The sequence below is a fragment of the Clarias gariepinus genome, unplaced genomic scaffold (assembly GCF_024256425.1).
Source record: "Clarias gariepinus isolate MV-2021 ecotype Netherlands unplaced genomic scaffold, CGAR_prim_01v2 scaffold_33, whole genome shotgun sequence".
Taxonomy (NCBI): Eukaryota; Metazoa; Chordata; class Actinopteri; order Siluriformes; family Clariidae; genus Clarias; species Clarias gariepinus.
Genome location: NW_026521000.1, coordinates 188,887 through 206,526, shown reverse-complemented (window position 1 = coordinate 206,526; position 17,640 = coordinate 188,887). Strand labels below are relative to the sequence as shown.

At 43.0% G+C, this 17,640-nt stretch overlaps 1 protein-coding gene across 2 annotated transcripts in view; it reads right to left on the bottom strand.

Moving 5' to 3' along the window:
• aff4 (AF4/FMR2 family, member 4) overlaps positions 1 to 16,204 on the bottom strand; it is a 29,483-nt gene extending 13,279 nt beyond the window's left edge. The window contains exons 1-6 of one of the 2 annotated variants that reach the window (XM_053490820.1): positions 15,922 to 16,204; positions 5,598 to 5,724; positions 1,394 to 2,164; positions 739 to 783; positions 554 to 640; positions 70 to 100 (exon numbers count right to left, since the gene is read on the bottom strand). In XM_053490820.1, coding sequence (XP_053346795.1) covers positions 70 to 100; positions 554 to 640; positions 739 to 783; positions 1,394 to 2,164; positions 5,598 to 5,720 — 1,057 coding nt within the window. In that variant the 5' untranslated portion in view covers positions 5,721 to 5,724; positions 15,922 to 16,204. Of the gene's footprint in view, positions 1 to 69; positions 101 to 553; positions 641 to 738; positions 784 to 1,393; positions 2,165 to 5,597; positions 5,725 to 9,476; positions 9,614 to 15,921 lie in introns of those variants that run through there. The other variant, XM_053490819.1, reaches the window with a different exon arrangement.
• Between the last annotated feature and the right edge of the window lie 1,436 nt (positions 16,205 to 17,640).

Sequence of the window (17,640 nt, the reverse complement as noted above, 5' to 3'; positions counted from 1 at the left end):
AAAAGGCTTAATTTAAATAATTACACAGTGACAGCACCACATCAGCATATCTGTATCTAAAACACTTACTGATTCCTCCAAAGCCTGGGTGCTGGGCATCCTGCAACACAAACACAAAGCTGTCGAGACTCAGGAAATGCAGCGATAACAGACGTGTTCGATAAACACATTATTAAATTATAAACAACTCCTGCCAGCTCTTCCACGTCATCAGAGACATGAGTTAACATCCATTACACGCTGTCTGTCTGATCACACAAGTCGACTGCACAGTGACTCACTTCCTCAGAACTGTAACGCCAAGCTTTTAAAATAACCTGCTACACTGGGGATTGGCACAGACGGAGAACAGACGAGGAACAGATGAGCTATAAAGAAAGTGTAGAGGTATAGAGGTGATGTAGGGAGGGTAAAGAGGTAAAATAGAGGTGGGCAGTATAAAGGTGATATGGGAGTGATATGGGAGTGATATGGGAGATGTGGTGATTGTGAGTAAGTAAAACCCCAGTTAAAGTCCAGGTATAGTTTAGGAGTTTAAGCGTTAATGTCTGACCTTGGTCGGGAAAGGAAACTTTGAAGGCTCAGTCTTGCAGGGAGTGTGGATGGCTGTGAGCGGAGGAGGCCACGACTGGGTCATTTCCTGTTTTGGGGGGGTGACAGAGAATGATTTATACAAAATGATCTAATGTAAAGAGAAATAATACACATTATGTGGTATATAGATCACTTATACTACACCTTTAAAATCTCATCCACGCAGCTCACATCTCCTGTCAGAGCTCCCTGCCAGAGTAAATAAAGCTGATTGGCATCACAGAGCTCACAGAACAAAACAAACATCAAAGACATCCATAGCAATAAAGACTCAGGAATGGCATCAGGATTAAACTGCACTTTCCAAAAAATTATTTTCTCTATTTAGATTTTTAAGTCTCATGTTCTAACCTCGACAGATTTCACCAGTGGTGATGAAACCGTGCGCTGTTCATGACACTATATGTTCTGTACCGTCTGAGCTGGGCGATTTGATGATATAATTTAATCACAATATAGACAAGGTGTTACAGCACAGGATCTAGACAGCTCGGCCCTAAAGGCTGATCCATAGGCAGGATGAATTATACTTAATTTGATGTCCTTACTTTAAAACTAAGACCAGAACAGAACTCGTCCCCTGAACTCAGGACAGGATTCCTCACACAGAGAGAGAGAAGCTGCCGCTAAACTTTGTAGCACTTACTATGAATAATTTTTAATAATTGTCACATACTGTGTGGATAATCGTCACATGACGTGTTCGTCACAATCACGTGATCGTGATACAGTCGTTACGTTTGTCACGTGCTGCGATTTATATGAACGTCCCTACAGGGGATAAATGTTGTGATCTCACCTCGACCGGGGCCGGGATCTTCAGCTTGGCGAGCGACGCTTTGCCATTGGCCTTCATCTCTGCGACGCCGCTGCCGTGTGACTGGCCTCCATACGACTCAGTGGAGGAAGACGAGGAGGACGAGGAGGTCTTGGGCTCGGCCGTCTCCTGGCCGTCCATGGGCCTGACGTAGGCAGTGGGCTTCTGCAGCATGGAGCCCGGTTTAGACATGAGAGACGGAGGAAAAGCCTGGCCTGAGTGCTGTCCACTGGGGAAGGCGGTTGATGACGAAGAGGAGGATGAGGAGTGCACTCTGGACGGCGAGTCCCAGTTGGCCTCGCGGTCTCTGGGCGATTTGGAGTGGTAGCGCTCCTTGCCGTGCTGCTCGGCCGCTTGTGAGCGCGAGTGTCCGCTCGAGTTCGTGGAGCCCTTGTGCTCATGCTTGCTCGATTTCTTGCTACTGAATTCGCGGTCGTGCCGCTGGCTGTTAGCGCCGCTGCGCTGGCTAGTGCCGTGGCTGCTCTGATTGGACGAACCGGAGCGGTTCTGGGACTTGGATAAAGATGAGGAAGAGGTCCCGGAGGTCGAACCGACAGGAGTCCATTTGTTGCTCTGATTCTGGCTGGCCCCGCCCCGCTGCTCGGCGTACACGGACTTTTCCTCTGAGGAGGAAGCGCTCGACCCTTTGGCCAGGAGTTTTGACATTGGTTGCTCACCGATTGTTTCCTTCATTTCGTCGTAGTTTCCTAGCATGCTCTGGATGCGACTTGAGAGTTTATCTTCCTTGCTAGACTGAGGAAAGAGAAGAGAAAGAAACTTAAGATGTTTTTGGGGAATATGGTTTACATAATGTGAAAAGGAAAAAAAAAACAGTTGCGGCCTACAGATGCTTAAAGATTAGAAATTCTGTTTATCAGCAATCAGTACGCTGCTAACACACACTGTGACACCGCATGGCTATAGATCCAGTGCAGCTGATTGGACCAACAGCAAGTTATATTATACAGTTTATTAAAGAGTGAGAGAATTAAGCATGCTGTTACAGGGAAAGCAGCCCTGGTTCCTGTAGTACCGTACTGACAGAATGTACAGAACAGCACGCAGTACGGTTTAGTCTGAGACTAATAGTGTTGGTCACTAAAACTGAGGAGGAAGGCCGGACCTGTACACAGAGTTAAAGAACTACTGCCGTCTTCATGGCGCGCGCATGTGTGCGTGTATAAGCGCATCACCTGAGCTGAGAGGTCCAGACCTAAAACTTACACACACACACACAAAAAAAAAAACTCGCTGATGCTTTAACACACCGCTGGTTCTTCTCACTGAGCCGACTTTACCCCTGGGGTTCAGGCCTTTGCGCGTGTGTGTGTGTGTGTGTGTGTGTGTGTGTGGTGTGAGAGCTGTTTTTTTTTCTTTTTCCTGTCAAGTCTAACAATGTTGAAGTTTTTCGAAAAGTCTCCTTTTAACAGAAAACAAAATGTCGGTGGTCTTTTATCAACTTCAGACGTGCAGCTTTATTTTTGGAGAGCCGTGGTTTCCTCTGTGACCTTTCTGTTAAAACCACTCCTGGCTGTTTTTCTAGAGATTCTGTAGATCTTGTGCCTCTGGGTTCGTTTTTGACCTGATCACTGCTGCAGCATGCTGGCCTGATTTTAACGCTCCACCCTGTCGCTCTAGTTTATGTCAATAATTTGACTTATTCTGTGCATATACCTGCTTCAGTTTCAGGCTTTTTGTCTCCACGTGTTGTCCTTCAAAATTAAAGAAGAACAATTTGTTCTTTTTTTAATTAATGATTTATTTTACTGCCTCAGTTTAAACCAGAGAGTAAACATTTTGGGTTAAACCTTAGGGATTTCTTCTCTTGCTTTTAAAGGTATTATTCGTAATGGGTTGGAACATAAATTATACCTATATGCCGATGACTTGTTGTTATATGTGACTGATCCTGCAGCCTCTATTCCTGTTATTTTAACCATTTTGGATAATTTTTTACTTTCTCTGGGTATAAACTAAATTTGCGTAAGAGTGAACACTACCCGGTTAACAATAGTGCTTTACAACTTCAGCATCTAAACCTGCCTTTCAAATTAAATTGTTCAGGCTTTAAATATCTTGGTATTACAGTGACTCGTTCTCTATCTGACCTTTCTCATGCCAACTTTTCCTCTCTTATTGCTGATGTTAAATCTGATATTCAGAGATGGAGCAATCTGCCTCTTTCTTTAACCCTTAGGGATTGAACCTAGCCATGATCTAACACATCTCACCAAGCGCCCGTGTAAACATGAACCCGTTATATTCAGCTTTTTGAACATCTCTGTGCACAGTATGGAAGTGGGTTAGATCAGGGTTTTATCCAGGAAAGTTTATTCCTCCAGAGCGAAGAAAGGGCAGCTGAACAGCGAGCACCGAGTCGAGACGCTCATTACGTTCAGCAGGTTTCGCTTATCAGTCTGTGATTCTGACTCATCTAAAGATCAGACGGTGTCTTATGATTAAAACAGAGCTCCAGTTCAGGAGAGGGTCACAGCTCTTCTTCTGGCACCTAAACACTGATAAATACCTGATAAGCCAGTAAGTAATGAAGGGGGATTCTATTCCTCAGTGTGAGGAGTGTGTGGAAAGCACCAGCGTTACTGTCATTGATGAGAGAACGCGTTACACGTCATCTCCTGCATTACGCCCTTATTCGGTTCCACTGGTCAGGTGATGAAGATCAAACACTTCAAGGCTAATCTCACTCTTTCTGTGGAGGTTCACTCATTCGCAGAAGATCTGATTATAAATCTGTGGATGGGGAAAAACTCTAACACGACTACCAAAAAAAAAATTTAACAAACTGTGTTTGAGTGAAGCAGGTGTTTAATTAACGTTTTTATGGCTTTGTGGAGTTTAGACCTGCTGATGCTTACACTCACTAGTGAGAACAGGAACTAATCAGACAAAACCAGACCCACACGGTCTGATCAAAAGAATCACAGATCAGTCAGGCGCGCACTGCGTCTGGGACTTTAATGTGATTAGTGCGGCGCTGATTGACACTATAAGCTGTTACACTGTGTAGCGTGTCGTTGGCTAATGAACAGTCTAACAGTCAGTAATCACTGCAGTGTGTGTAGAATAAAACACTGCAGACTGTGCCATTATACCAGAATAACACACTTCATGGTGGGGGGGGGGGTGTTATCGCTTTACTGTACATATTAGCGAGGTCACCAAGACGCAGACAGACAGACAGACAGAGAGAGAGAGAGAGAGAGAGAGAGAGAGAGAGAGAGAGAAAAAGAGTAATATTCAGACCACGTTGTCTCAGAGCTGTTTTCCACTGTATTGGACTGTGAAGTCCGTTTTGTCATGTTTTCACCATCAGGACAACAACAACAATCAGGACAGCCTTACAGGACAGACATTTTCTATCATTGTGCTTCTGGGATCATTTCCCCCGCACACGCGCACGCACACACACACACACACACACAATATACCAGACTTTAGACACTTTATACATTCACTTACACACTGTAAATATTGTATATAATTATAAATATCAGTATCTGGTGCACTGCAGTGTATTTTTTGTACAACACACGTGAGCTACTTTTGCGATTTGTTTGCATCTATAAATGTTCATAAAACTGCGGTCTGTTCGTAACTGTGAAAATTTGTAACACAAATGTTTGTAAGTCAGGGACTACAGGTCTGTATTCCTAATGATTCGTTAAAATGGATTGCGTATGGAGTCGATACAAGAACTGCAACACGTTTTATGCTGATACTGCATATTTTTCTCCTCTCCTGCGCCAAACAACAGATTAACGGTGAATAAACTCAACGTGTTTTCCATGTGGACATCAGATCTATAAAAGAACTCGCATTGTTCCTCCACCTCTTCTTCTCTTCTCACACCTGAGACACTAAAAGATCTTCGGTCTGGAAAAAAAAAGTGTTGAGTTTGAAGTGATGATTTCAGAGTTAAGCATGCTTGAGTCTTAACAGGAAAATGAAAAGGAGGTCTTCATCTGTTGGAGAAGTGCTGAAAGGTGATCTGAGTGCAGAGCTCCAGCGCTCGGGGCTTCTCAGCTGATATGTAGGTCAGAAACACCAGCGTTCTCGGGCTGAGATCAAACACTCCTAATAATACGGACATCATGGACTGGAGTGGTCTCGCTATGAGAGTAAAAACGTAAAGAGGTGAAGAGAAGAAGAAGGGAAACACACTCACCACTTTATAAGGTTCGGGAAAGAGGGGCGAGCTGGCCGGGAAGGCCTCTCCTCCCTGCTGGACTTCTTGATTTCTCCTTTCTCTTTCTTTCATACGGAGCACATTCCGGTCTTCACGGCTCATGTTGCTAACAACAGAGAGAGAGAGAAAGAGAGAGAGGAAGAGAGAGAGAGCGTCACTCAGCGTGAAGAAGAGGGGGAAAAGCAGCTTTACCAAAAAAAAAAAAAAAAAACCTCAGCTCAGGTTTAAACAGGCGTGTAAGAGCAGGGAGAGACACACGAACTTGCTGCTGTAGAAACATCTCACTACGCTTAATAATATTTCTCTTGTACACCGTCTCCTGTAATCAGTATCTTCTCTACATTGATCAGAACTCGCTTTTTCACTGATATTTTTTGTTTTATACAACGGAGGACCCGAATCTCTGTCTGTCTGTCTGTCCAGAATTTAATGAAACTTTAACAGTAGTTAGGCATTTGCCTGAAGTTAAACTTGTGCTCTAAATAAAATCTTAATGTTGAGTTTAAAGAAAGTTATGAGCAGTTTTTCTGCTAGGCTACGTCACAGCATTCAGCACTTTATACAAATATAGTGCATTTTCTCTCAAGCAGGGCGTGGCTATATGAGTCACTCACCAGAGCCAATCAATGTTGTGGTTTAACAAATACACGCAGTATGCGGAAGACACAAAAACAACCGTAACGCCCGTACAAGCCGCCATAGTCCTGTGCATTTTAACACGCTGGAATCGATTTAAGACAAAACTTCATCTTTATCCTTTTATCTACTTTTTCCATTTCTCATCTGTGATTCACTCTCCGATTACCGAACAGGGAGTGTATTTGTCTGAGCACCAAAGAAGGACAACTTAGTGTAAACAAGGCGTTAGATACTCAACCTTACAGAATGGGATTTCTTTGTATTAATAAGTTAGACAGAGAGTTCTGCTGTACAGAGAGACACACAGACATGGACGTGGGCTTCAACCTCAAATAATAATAACATCACCAATTACATTAAAGATCAGCAGATTATTTTTAGCTTTAACCTTTTAACTGTTTCTACCCTTTAACCGTCACTGACACGTACTAATGCTGGTCGTGATTAATTTTACCCCGATTCTGATTAATGGAAAATTATTTGGTGTTTGTACTGCAACTCTGCCTCACTATTCGAGCTGGTTTCTCTGATCCGGGTGCTCTCCTCCATGTTACTCTGATGCCGCAGACTGGGCGGGGCAGAGTCATGTGACCTCATACGCAGTACATGCTAACCCAAACACACACACCTACCCACTACGCGACAATTTTTACACACAAGAACGTAAACACACACGCCCCTCAGAGGTGAGGTGTGAGGAGAGGAGGAGTGAATCAGCACAACTGAGAACACACACACACTCAACATGAAATTGTTTCCACACAGAAGCCGAATGGCAGGTGTGCAGGTAAGGGGGCGGGGCTATCAGTGTTCAGCCCAAACCCAGCTGTCACTCAGTGGGTTAAATCATCTCTCTCGCTGTTTTTGAGCAGTTTAGGGTCAGAGCTCAGGCCTAGTGTACTCACATCAACAGGTCTTATCTAATATAATATAATCTAAATCAGGGTAAAGGTCACAGGTCACAGGTCATTGTGTGAGAGGAGATTAAGATTATCGCTGCAACATCATCCCTTTAAGACTTACAGCTCTGCTTCACCTGCTTACTGTAGACACACGTCTGATTTATGACCCACATCAGACACACAAACGACTCAGAGAATCAGACCTGACAGGCTCTCAGTCACGTCTGAGTCCCAGCAGGACGTCTAACGTTTCAGCTCAGGATCGAAATCAGCTGCTGAACCGAGAGCGAGCGACTGAGCGAGCCGTGTCCAGATGATGATGATTACTGTTACTTATTCCTGTTACTAATCACCAACTGTGACTACACACCCCGAGTACACAAAACTGCAATAACCGTGTGTGTGTGTGTGTGTGTAAACATTACAGCACTATAACGAGATGCTTCTCACTGGACTCTGCCCTGATTGCCCCTGCGCTCATTATCGAGTGTATCCATGTTTATTAGAAACACAGACCTGAATGAAGCAGCTAGCTCAATGTGTGTGTGTGAGAAAAACACCACTAGCTGTTTACTGCTTATCTTAAGTATTACTACACACACACACACACACGTACGTCAGACTGAGCCCTTTAAAAAAATATAAAAATGTTTTATATATATCGTGTATATATCATTTGAATTTTAAGGAAAATTTGAAAGAGGGGGAACAGACGCGCGCACACACACACGGACACACACACAGACACACAATGTGTTTGAGGCTCTCTGTTTATTATCAGCAGAGAGAGCGTATTTAGGCTTTTGTCCAGGTGCCCTGAGTCACGCACATCCTGTACATCAAAAGAGCAAAAGACATAAAAGTGAAAGTCACAGAGGGACCCGGAGACAGGCGGACAGACGGACGATAGCATTTTCTAGTCAGACAAATGAGCTCTGGTGGACACAAGCTGTTGAGTGTGTCCAGGTCTGTGTCCATGGGCTACAGGAAGTGTTACCATATAAGGAATCAAGAAGTGCACTGAGGGGGTGTGTTATGGACACAGAGGTTTGGGAGAGTTCACATAATATCAGAGCAAGGTCATAAGTATTAGGACAAAATTTGCCATGTGTTATATTATATTTCTCCCTTAATCAGGTGATGTCACTGCTGAGCTCGAGCTCTGAAACACCGGCGCGGTGTGGTGCAGCGGTGTTGATCTTCTGGAGCCGTGACTCGGGTCATCTCCAGACCTAAAGTGTAAAGAGAACACTGTAGGACAACAGTGAAGAACCGTCTTGTGTACATTATCTTCAGGAAGCGAAGCATGGACTGAGCGAGTGACACCAGAGTACCGCAGACGTCTGTCTGTCTGTCTGTCTGTCTGTCTGTCTGTCTAGCCGGATGCAGCCGGTTCTGAAGAATAAACGACTTCATACTAAATACTGATTGCTGTAGAACACCGTCACTGCATAAAATAACAAGTCACTCTTATACCAAACATAAAAAAAAGGGTCATTAAAATTTGCACTTTTGTCTCAATACTTTTGGCACCCTTTGTACACAGGGTCAGGACAGGTGATGTCCACAAGCTCCTGCGATTTTCATTCTTTAGGGATCGGCCCGGTCTGTGTTTTTTTTACTCCTGTTTGCTATTTAGACGAGGTGCTCAGATGGACACTTGGTCTGGTCGCTAAACCCTCGTCTTCCCTTTATTCCGTAGCTTCTTCAACACCTCAGAGGCCGTGCTATAAAAAAATAAAAAAAACACTGACACAAACAACCAGATTCACTGGAAATACCTCCTCCTGCAAAACGGTTTATTGCTGTCGGGAACTGAGAGCTTTATCACGCAAAAAAATAAACATGTTACAGGCGTAGTGGTGATAAATTAATCAGATCCGAATAGGACTGAGGACAAACTCCCCCGAGTGTGAATAAGTAGAAAGATAAGTTACTCAAACACTAATGACTATTGGTAGTAGTAGTAGTATTAGTGTTATTAGTAGGAGGAGGAGAAAGAGTAGCAGTAGCAGTAGGCAGGAGAGTATTAGTAGTAATACTGCTACTAACTGACACCACATAATTTACAGGACAATGCGCTTCTTTTTCCAGTGCTCGACCTGTGTACTGGAACCCGACACCCAATCCAGTACGTGACTGAAACACATCACTCATCACTCCAGATTATTCTAGAGAACACCAAACACCTCCAGCCTCCAAACCCTGAGAGAAGCTCAGGAGGATGTGGTGGACCAAGACGTCCCTGAACACACTGACGGAACTCACTGAGCCCAAACATGTCTGAAAGTAAAAAGTCCACTGAGCTCCTGCTTACCCTGACTGAGAGGCCATGGTCTAACCACAGAAACATTGGAAACGGAAGGAGAAGAAACAGCAGGAACAAGCTGGAGTTACGGCCCTGCTGGAGTCCAATCAGTTATCGAGCAGAAGCTTACACACTTTACACATCAGCGTGAGATATTTCCTAGCAGTTCAGATAAATCAGACTCGAGGAGGGGATGAGCCGTCAGCGGGAGAGACCATTCTTACACCTCATGGGTGTGTATGTGTGTGTTTGTGTGTGTGTAAGAGAGGGGGTGGGGATGGGACATATCAACAGTGCTGAAGAGGGGGAGAGAGAGAGAGAGAGAGAGAGAGAGCAGCTTTGGCTATACAAATGTAAATGTTTGTTATGCCAATGAAGCACCTCCTTAAATCTTTGAATCTGAAAGTAAGAGAGAGAGAGAGAGAGACATGCTTGTGCAAGAGAGATCAATCATCGTGACTCAGTTCATAAAGCTGCTTATTCTCTCACACACTCGCACACGCACACACTCCCCTTGACAGGCTTAAACTGTTCCTCTCCCACACACCAGTCTGTTCCTAAACCTCTGTAAGCAGGTTGGACTTCAGTTCGGGTTCCTCCTCTGGAGAAAATGGTTCAGTCCGCCTCGCTCTAAATAAGGTCATGTTATTTTATGCCAGACCATAAGCTCCGCCTTCTGACAAAGATTCAGAGAGAAGCTCGGCCAATGAGACGGCAATTTGCTCCCGCGCGTCCCGCCCCAGAGTGTATTTCTTAAAGGGGCAGTGTGTGGAAAATCCCTCAACTCTCACCTAAACTCTAACCGGAGCTTGCGTCAGGCTGAGCGAGGTGATGAGGCAATGAGGTGTAACGCTTAAAACACAGCACTGACTCACAGGAGAGGTCTCTGAGTGAGTGTGTGAGTGAGTGTGCGAGTGTGTGTGTGTGTGTGTGAGACAGAGAGAAAAGGTTAGAAATGTTAGACCAGATGTTACACCAGATTTAAATTTTTTTTAATGAATTTATGTTTTGTTATGTTTGGATCTTAGTAACGATCAGCAGCTGTGATAAGCAGAATCCTCACACACACCAAGCACACACTAGCTGCCATGTGCAGGGTGCATGTGCATAATAGGGTGTGTTTTTTTTTTTTTTTCCAAATCATACATTATGAAAACAGTGACTTTTTTTTCCCCTCCCACTTTTTTCTTCCCTAATTTACTCACTCTCTCGCTCAATCTCACTATTGGAGAACAGCAGTTATCCTAATTTGCAGGTCTTTAGACTGTGGGAGGAAACCGGAGTACCTGGACGAAACCCACCAAGCACAGGGAGAACATGCAAACTCTATGCACACAGAGACGGTAATCGAACCCGGACCCTGGAGGTGGCGAGGTGACCGTGCTAAACACTAAGCCGCCGTGCTGCCCTCCCCTAATTTAGTCCTAGCCATTCCTACCCATTATTAGGTGGCTCTCTCCGTTAAGGTTACAACCACCGTCCAGGGAGGGCAAATATTATCATGCGTTTCCTCTGAAGCATGCGATGCCTGACAGGAATATCTTTTCAAAGTGCTTAAATACCATCAGGAGCAGCGTAACACACTCAGAGGATAGCGTAATCCGCTCACAGACACCCTCATTGGCTACAGACACGACTGATGTGAAAGAGCTTGCGTGCCATTCTTCCCACCTCCCCCCGAGGAAGCTCGTCCAATCAGCTCTCTCTATAGGCTTCCGGTGGGAGGATGCAACAACACCCGAGTGACAGGGCGAGATCACTACCGCTGCCCCACTCGGGGGGTGGGTGGATGATTAGGGGGTTGTGGGGTTGGTCTTAAGGCACAGCAACGGATTTCTAAAATTTTAACATTTCTCATTTTCAGTGACCGAAATCTGCGTTTTTTGACACGAGTGTGCGTGTGTGTGTTGTGTTTTCTGTTTTCACAAAACTCTTGAGTGCGCATGTTCCCGTGTTCTCCCTTTGATAAGTAAATGAGGGCGTTCCAGGTTCGGTTTCGGGTGAGTGCTACTGATTTAGTGGTAGAAGGTGGGCGGAGCTCCGTTGGAGAAGGTTTTGTTTTGCAAACGACCCGGCCTGCGGTTCCTCTCGCTTCTTACATCAGACACATGCAAATCCAATCCGGGCGAGTCGCCTCAGCCCGATCACCCCACTTTCTCCCATAGGAACAGACGTCTGGATCACGGGTCCTCGCCAAAGACTCAACAGCGCCACCACATGGCTTTAAAGGTTTTAAATGCATTATATATATATATATATATATATATTTTTTTTTTTTTTGTTCTGGACGATTATAATTAAACATTTTATTTATTACAAGATTTCTACATATCAGAAAAAGCAAAGTTCGAGTTATGGATCAGAAAACAAAACAGTGCATTCTACACCGCTGCACATCTCCATCAGAGCAGCAGGACACGCCCATGTGTGAGAGAAAACACTCACTGCTCAGAAAAATGCTGAGAGCTGCGAGATAAATAACGCAAGATTAGCGTCCGGGTTGAAACGCTTACATGAGCACGTCCGTCTGAGTAATTTCTTCATCGCCGCAAAGAGCTGTAGAGGAAACGGTTAAACAGGAAGTAGAGCATGTTAAACAGGAAGTAGAGCCAGGATGACTTTAAACAGTGTTTGTAGTGATGGTCCTGCTCTCGGGAGCGGACGCCTCGCAGTCCTACATCCGTCAGGGCCTTACGCAACACATCTCTCTCTCTCTCTCACACACACACACACACACACACAAAGAGCAAAAGTGTCGTCTCCTGGAAGTGTGTGTGTGTGTGTGTGTGTGGCCCTGTAAAACTCGCCAAGCATGAATAATTATTCAGGTTAATTAACTCTACTCTGTTACTCCACTCTTGCTTCTTCTTCTTCATTTATTCCGGCGCTAACTCAATGTTCCCGGGACAGACTCCGGCTCCACTGCGACCGGGACAACGCTGAGGGGATATTAAAGTCAAACTAACAGTTATTTAACTTCTGCAAGAGTTTATGTGATGGAGTACCTCTAGATTGTGAGATTAGATGGTGAGTTGATCTCAGATGTCTGCGTGAGCGTGAACTGTGCTTCAAAAACAAAACGAAAGTCACTGATACAAGAGAATTCTTAGAATTTACACAATTTCTCCATTCCCCCCTAAAAATATGAACATTTTAATATATTTAATACCCTGGCACGCCAGAAATAGACTCAGTCTGGACTCCAAAGTCACCATCACTCCAAAGTCCAGTCTTTATGATCCCTAACAAACTTAAGCCTTTTTTCTGATGAGTTTCACTAACAAGTAGTTTTCTTATGGACACACAGCTGTTTAGTCCCGATCCTGTGAATTCTCATTACGTTGTGTGTGTGTGTGTGTGGAAAATACTCTTACTTTCACTATTATGGTGTTAATTTAAATTTTTGTCTTTAGTGCCGTGATAAACGCCCCTGTGAGTTTTGCAGTATGGACAATACAGTGTTTTGAAACTTTTCTTAAATTAGATCCTTATTTAAAAAAAATATGGACTGTTGTAAGAGTAACTCCTATGGGTCACAATCATTTGCTAACCTATTAGCTTAATGTTTTTGCCAACGGTTTAGCTAGAAATTAAATTAAATACATCACATCTAACAAAATATGATCACCACAAAAAGACTGTAAAACTACTCTAAGATTATTATAGGGTGCCTTGAGTCTTTTCAGGTTTGTGGTATTTTTCTCAACGATTGTGTTCCCTCCCTGTTTCCCCTCCAATATTACGGCACATTGACCTTTTCTCTTTGGTTTAATATAAAGAAAATGGGCCGAAATATCGTCTCTTCTCTTGGGCCCGAGTAAGACTGCTGCGATGACGAAAAGTTAAAGATGACTAAGATTGTAAAATCCCGTCAAACACCGCCGCTCATGCCGTAAAGAATGAGCACAGTATCACAGCGGATTGGGACAGAAATTAGATGTTGACGAAAATAAAGACAGGTGTTTAATTAGTTTTTATTTTTTTAAACCCATTCTAGTCTCGTCTTTTATCGTCCACAATATTGCATGCTGATTTTGTTGCCTCGTCATCGTCTCATCTTAAGTCACAGGATAAAATGTCGATACATTTATTTCCTTCATCATTTTTGTTGATAAAATTAACACTAATATAAAACACAGCTCCGACTTGTATTTTACTTTTTTACTATGTGACTTCACCTTACTAAATTTAATTACCGTATTTAAATGATCTCCCATCACACTCATTCAGGATGTTTTTCTGATCACATTTCTGCTGTAAAGTTCAGGGTTCAGCTCTGACCTTCCAGGATTTACTAATCTCTCAAACAGGTCTTAACCCAGTTCCGGTCATTTTAGGTTCAATCTCACCTAGTTGGTTGTCTTTGCTTAATGCAATATACTTATTTGACTCTTCTCAAACAGTCACCCTTTTTTTGCCAGAAGGTGTATTTGCATAAACTGAAATCTTAGCAGTGTTAAACAGAGCTGTGAGCGTGTGTGTGTGCATGCGTTTATACTCAGACATGGAGGTGTTTAAAACCATGTTCAGATTGGATTTGTTTCTCAGAAGGATGTCTGTATTATAATTTCCCTCTGAGGAAAAGCAAGTCTGTACCCAGTTGTGTTTTGTAAAAAGCAGGACGATGACATCACCTGTCTGTTATTAGCTATTTAAGGAGCTCCCAGAAAGAAAAAAAAGTGGTGATTTTGGTGTGTGTGTGTGAATATAAAGCAATGCTTTGTTCCCGTAGTAGTTGTCATTTAATCAGCGTACAGGACCTTGCTTTTCTCAAGGTGTGTATTTTCCGGCTGCTATAAACACTTTTCCAGAAAGTGTGTAGTGGAGATTTGATCACACAGCCCAAGTATACGTCTGCGCGCCACGTCTAAAGCATCACTTTAACTTTACTGAGTCAGGAAGTGTTTCATATCCAATATGACGTTCGGACAAAATGAGAAAAGTGATGGCAAATAAAAAAAAAATAATGGAAGAAAATCATGGACATGGCTGATCTGGATTCTGTAAAGTATAAAACAAAAACATCCCTGTTTACATTAAATCCCGTCTGAATAGGGCTATAGTGTCTTAGGGGGTGGATAACATTACAGCTGGCAATCATTTGAACATTCTCAGAACAAATCTTCTGGTTTCGTGTGTAAACGCGGTTCTGTCTCAGTGGTGTTCCTGTATCCTGAACCTTTCTGGTCTAAGAAAAGGTAATGAACCCCGGCCCCTCGTTCTGCCTAGCACCTACATCGCCGAACAGGCCTCGATCCGATACTGAGCAGGCGAAGATTAGACATGGACCACTCCACACTTATCCGATCTTCAAGGTAGACACAGGTTCCTGCTCTTGTCTAACACAACCGGACCCTGATGGGTTTTTCTGTGGCTCCTGATCATCAGCCTGGACGCTCTACCTGCTGAGATGCTTTTCTGCTCAGAGCAGTTGTACAGAGTGATTACCACCAGCAAGGTGTGTCCTACCCGTCCACCACAATTAATAAACTGTAATAATAATAATAATAATAATAAACGGGCCAGGTGTAGCTCAGTGGTTAAGGCATTGGATAACGGTTGGGAAGATCCCAGGTTCAAACCCCACAACCACCAAGTTGCCACTGTTGGGCCCTTGAGCGCGGCCCTTAACCCTCAACTACTCAGATGTGTAATGAGATAAAAATCTGGATAAGAGCATCTGCCAAATGCCTAAATGTAAATGTAATAAACTAATAAACTGGTCTGTGTGTGAATACAGAGAGAAATGAGAGAGAGAGAGAGAGAAAGGAGAAGAGATTCTTTTCTTATTTCTGATCAACATAAGGTTTAAATTCTGCTCAAAATTCACAATAAAGTAAACCTAAAGACTAAAATGACCTTTGATAGAGATATAAACCGTGTGTGTGTGTGTGTGTGTGTGAGTAAGAGAGAGAGAGATCATGAAGACTCCTGAACTAGGACCTCTGTTAAACAGGAAAGCTAACAGTTGCTAGGCTCGTCATAAATAACCTTCCGTTTAAATTAATCATAAAGTTACCACAGAGTTACTGAATAAACTTCATTTAATCGCGTTTCCAGCTTAAATACCTTTAAACCAAGTTGTTTGAGAAGTGTTTAACCGGCTAATGCTAACCTGCGGCTAGAATAATAACAACACTGCTGCAGCTAGCGATGCTAACAATGCTAACAGACAGAGCTAACGCTGCTAACAGACAGAGCTAACGCTGCTAACAGACAGAGCTAACGCTGCTAACAGCCCGCTCCCGGCTCTCTACCGAATAAAACCCGGAGCACAACCGCTCGGACCCACAGCACCCCGTCCTGCTGCTCTCTCACACACTCACACACACACACTCACACACATACAAACACACACATACCAACACTCACTTACACACACTCCATCCCTCTCTCTCACACACACACACACACATTCTATAAAGTCCAGTGAGGTGATAACCGCCAGTTTTACCTCTTGTCTTGTTTCAGGCCCACACCATGGTAGCTTCTCAGAGCCCTCCTCTCTCTCTCTCTCTCCTTTGTCTTTCCTCCACTAGGACTCCAATAAATGTGTCATCGCGGAGAACTGGGCTAAAAATCAATAAAATCAATCCAAAGTTCCTTTTTAAGACCACCTATCCGTGTGTGTAGCCGCTCGGGCTAGGTGAGCCAGGAGTGTGTTTTATCCGCATTATTGTGAGAGATGAAGAGCTCAGTAATCTGCAGCGCATTTTCAACTGATTAGAACTGGAGCAGTTCCGAGTCCTGAGTCACGTGACTCTCTCTCTCTCTCACACACACACACACACACACACACACAGAGCGAGAGGGGGAGGATATCATATATCATATCATATTATATTATATTATATTATATTATATTATATTATATTATATCATGAGTTGGGTTCGGTTCGGTTCGGTTCCACCCGCAGTACAGTTCTGGGTCTGAACTCGATTCTAGAAGAAACAAAACAATTGTAAGGTTTTCGGGGTGGAAATGCTCAGTTAGTCCACTAGAGGGCGCCGCGATGCATGTAGAGTACTGTATGTATATAATAGATGTGTGAAGATTCCCGTCACCCAGGTGAGATTATCTGGAAGTTGAGTCATGTCATGTCGACTGGACATCTGTCTTGTTCAGTTTCGGTACTCATTCTGAAGAAACTACATGGATGATTAGTAAAACGTATCTACTGAACAAGAAAGAAATCCAGTTGACTTGACCCGACTCAACTTCCAGATGTTTATAATAGACATAGATACTGTAGATACACTGTATTAGGATTAGTAGACTAATAAGTGAATGCAGAGTAACCATGGTGCACAATTGTATCTATGATAAAATAAATATTATACGATTATTAGATTAAAATTATATAATAAGATTTATAGGAAAAATAAACACATTGAAAGTAAATAAAAATAACTTAAAAACAAAACTGAAAATATAGTTGCAAGCAGCAATAAGTGGGCCCAAGCACCCTGCACCATCGCCACCCGGACACAGTGGGCACATGCATTTAAAGAGGACATACCAATACCATTATGACATAATTTTAGAAAGGGGGAAGTAATAATAATCTTCCCGCGGGCGATACAGTCTCTCAATCAATAAACCACACAGTACTGATCCATTTTGCACATCCACACATTTCTTTCTTCCACTCACTCCAGACGTTCATCGACAGTAGTGGCCACTGCACACCTGCACATTTGCGGACATTAGTTACCTACTCTAACACAAGTCACTTTAAATATGTGAATCATGATACTTTCAGGTATATTTGCACACCCCCTGGACATTTCTATTTATATTCAACTTCATTCCCACACAAAAATTCCATAATATCTATATTTCTATATTGTACAGCTGTTTTTCTTTACTTATTATTCTATATTTTTTAATATATTTTTCTTATATTGTATATTTGGTACTGTACAGTTATTTTATTTTATTATTTTATTCTTTCTGAGTTAAATTTCCTTCTATTTTATTTTTCATATTTATTTCCCATTATTAGTCTTTTATTTTAAGGTCATGAGCAGTCGTTTAAGCATTTCACTGCATATTGTACTCCAAGAAGCCTGAGATGCTGGAAAAATGGAAAAAAAAGCATCACATTAAGATGTCTCTCAATGTGATGTCACTCAATGTCATGTCACCGAACGTGAGTGTCCACAGAAAGTT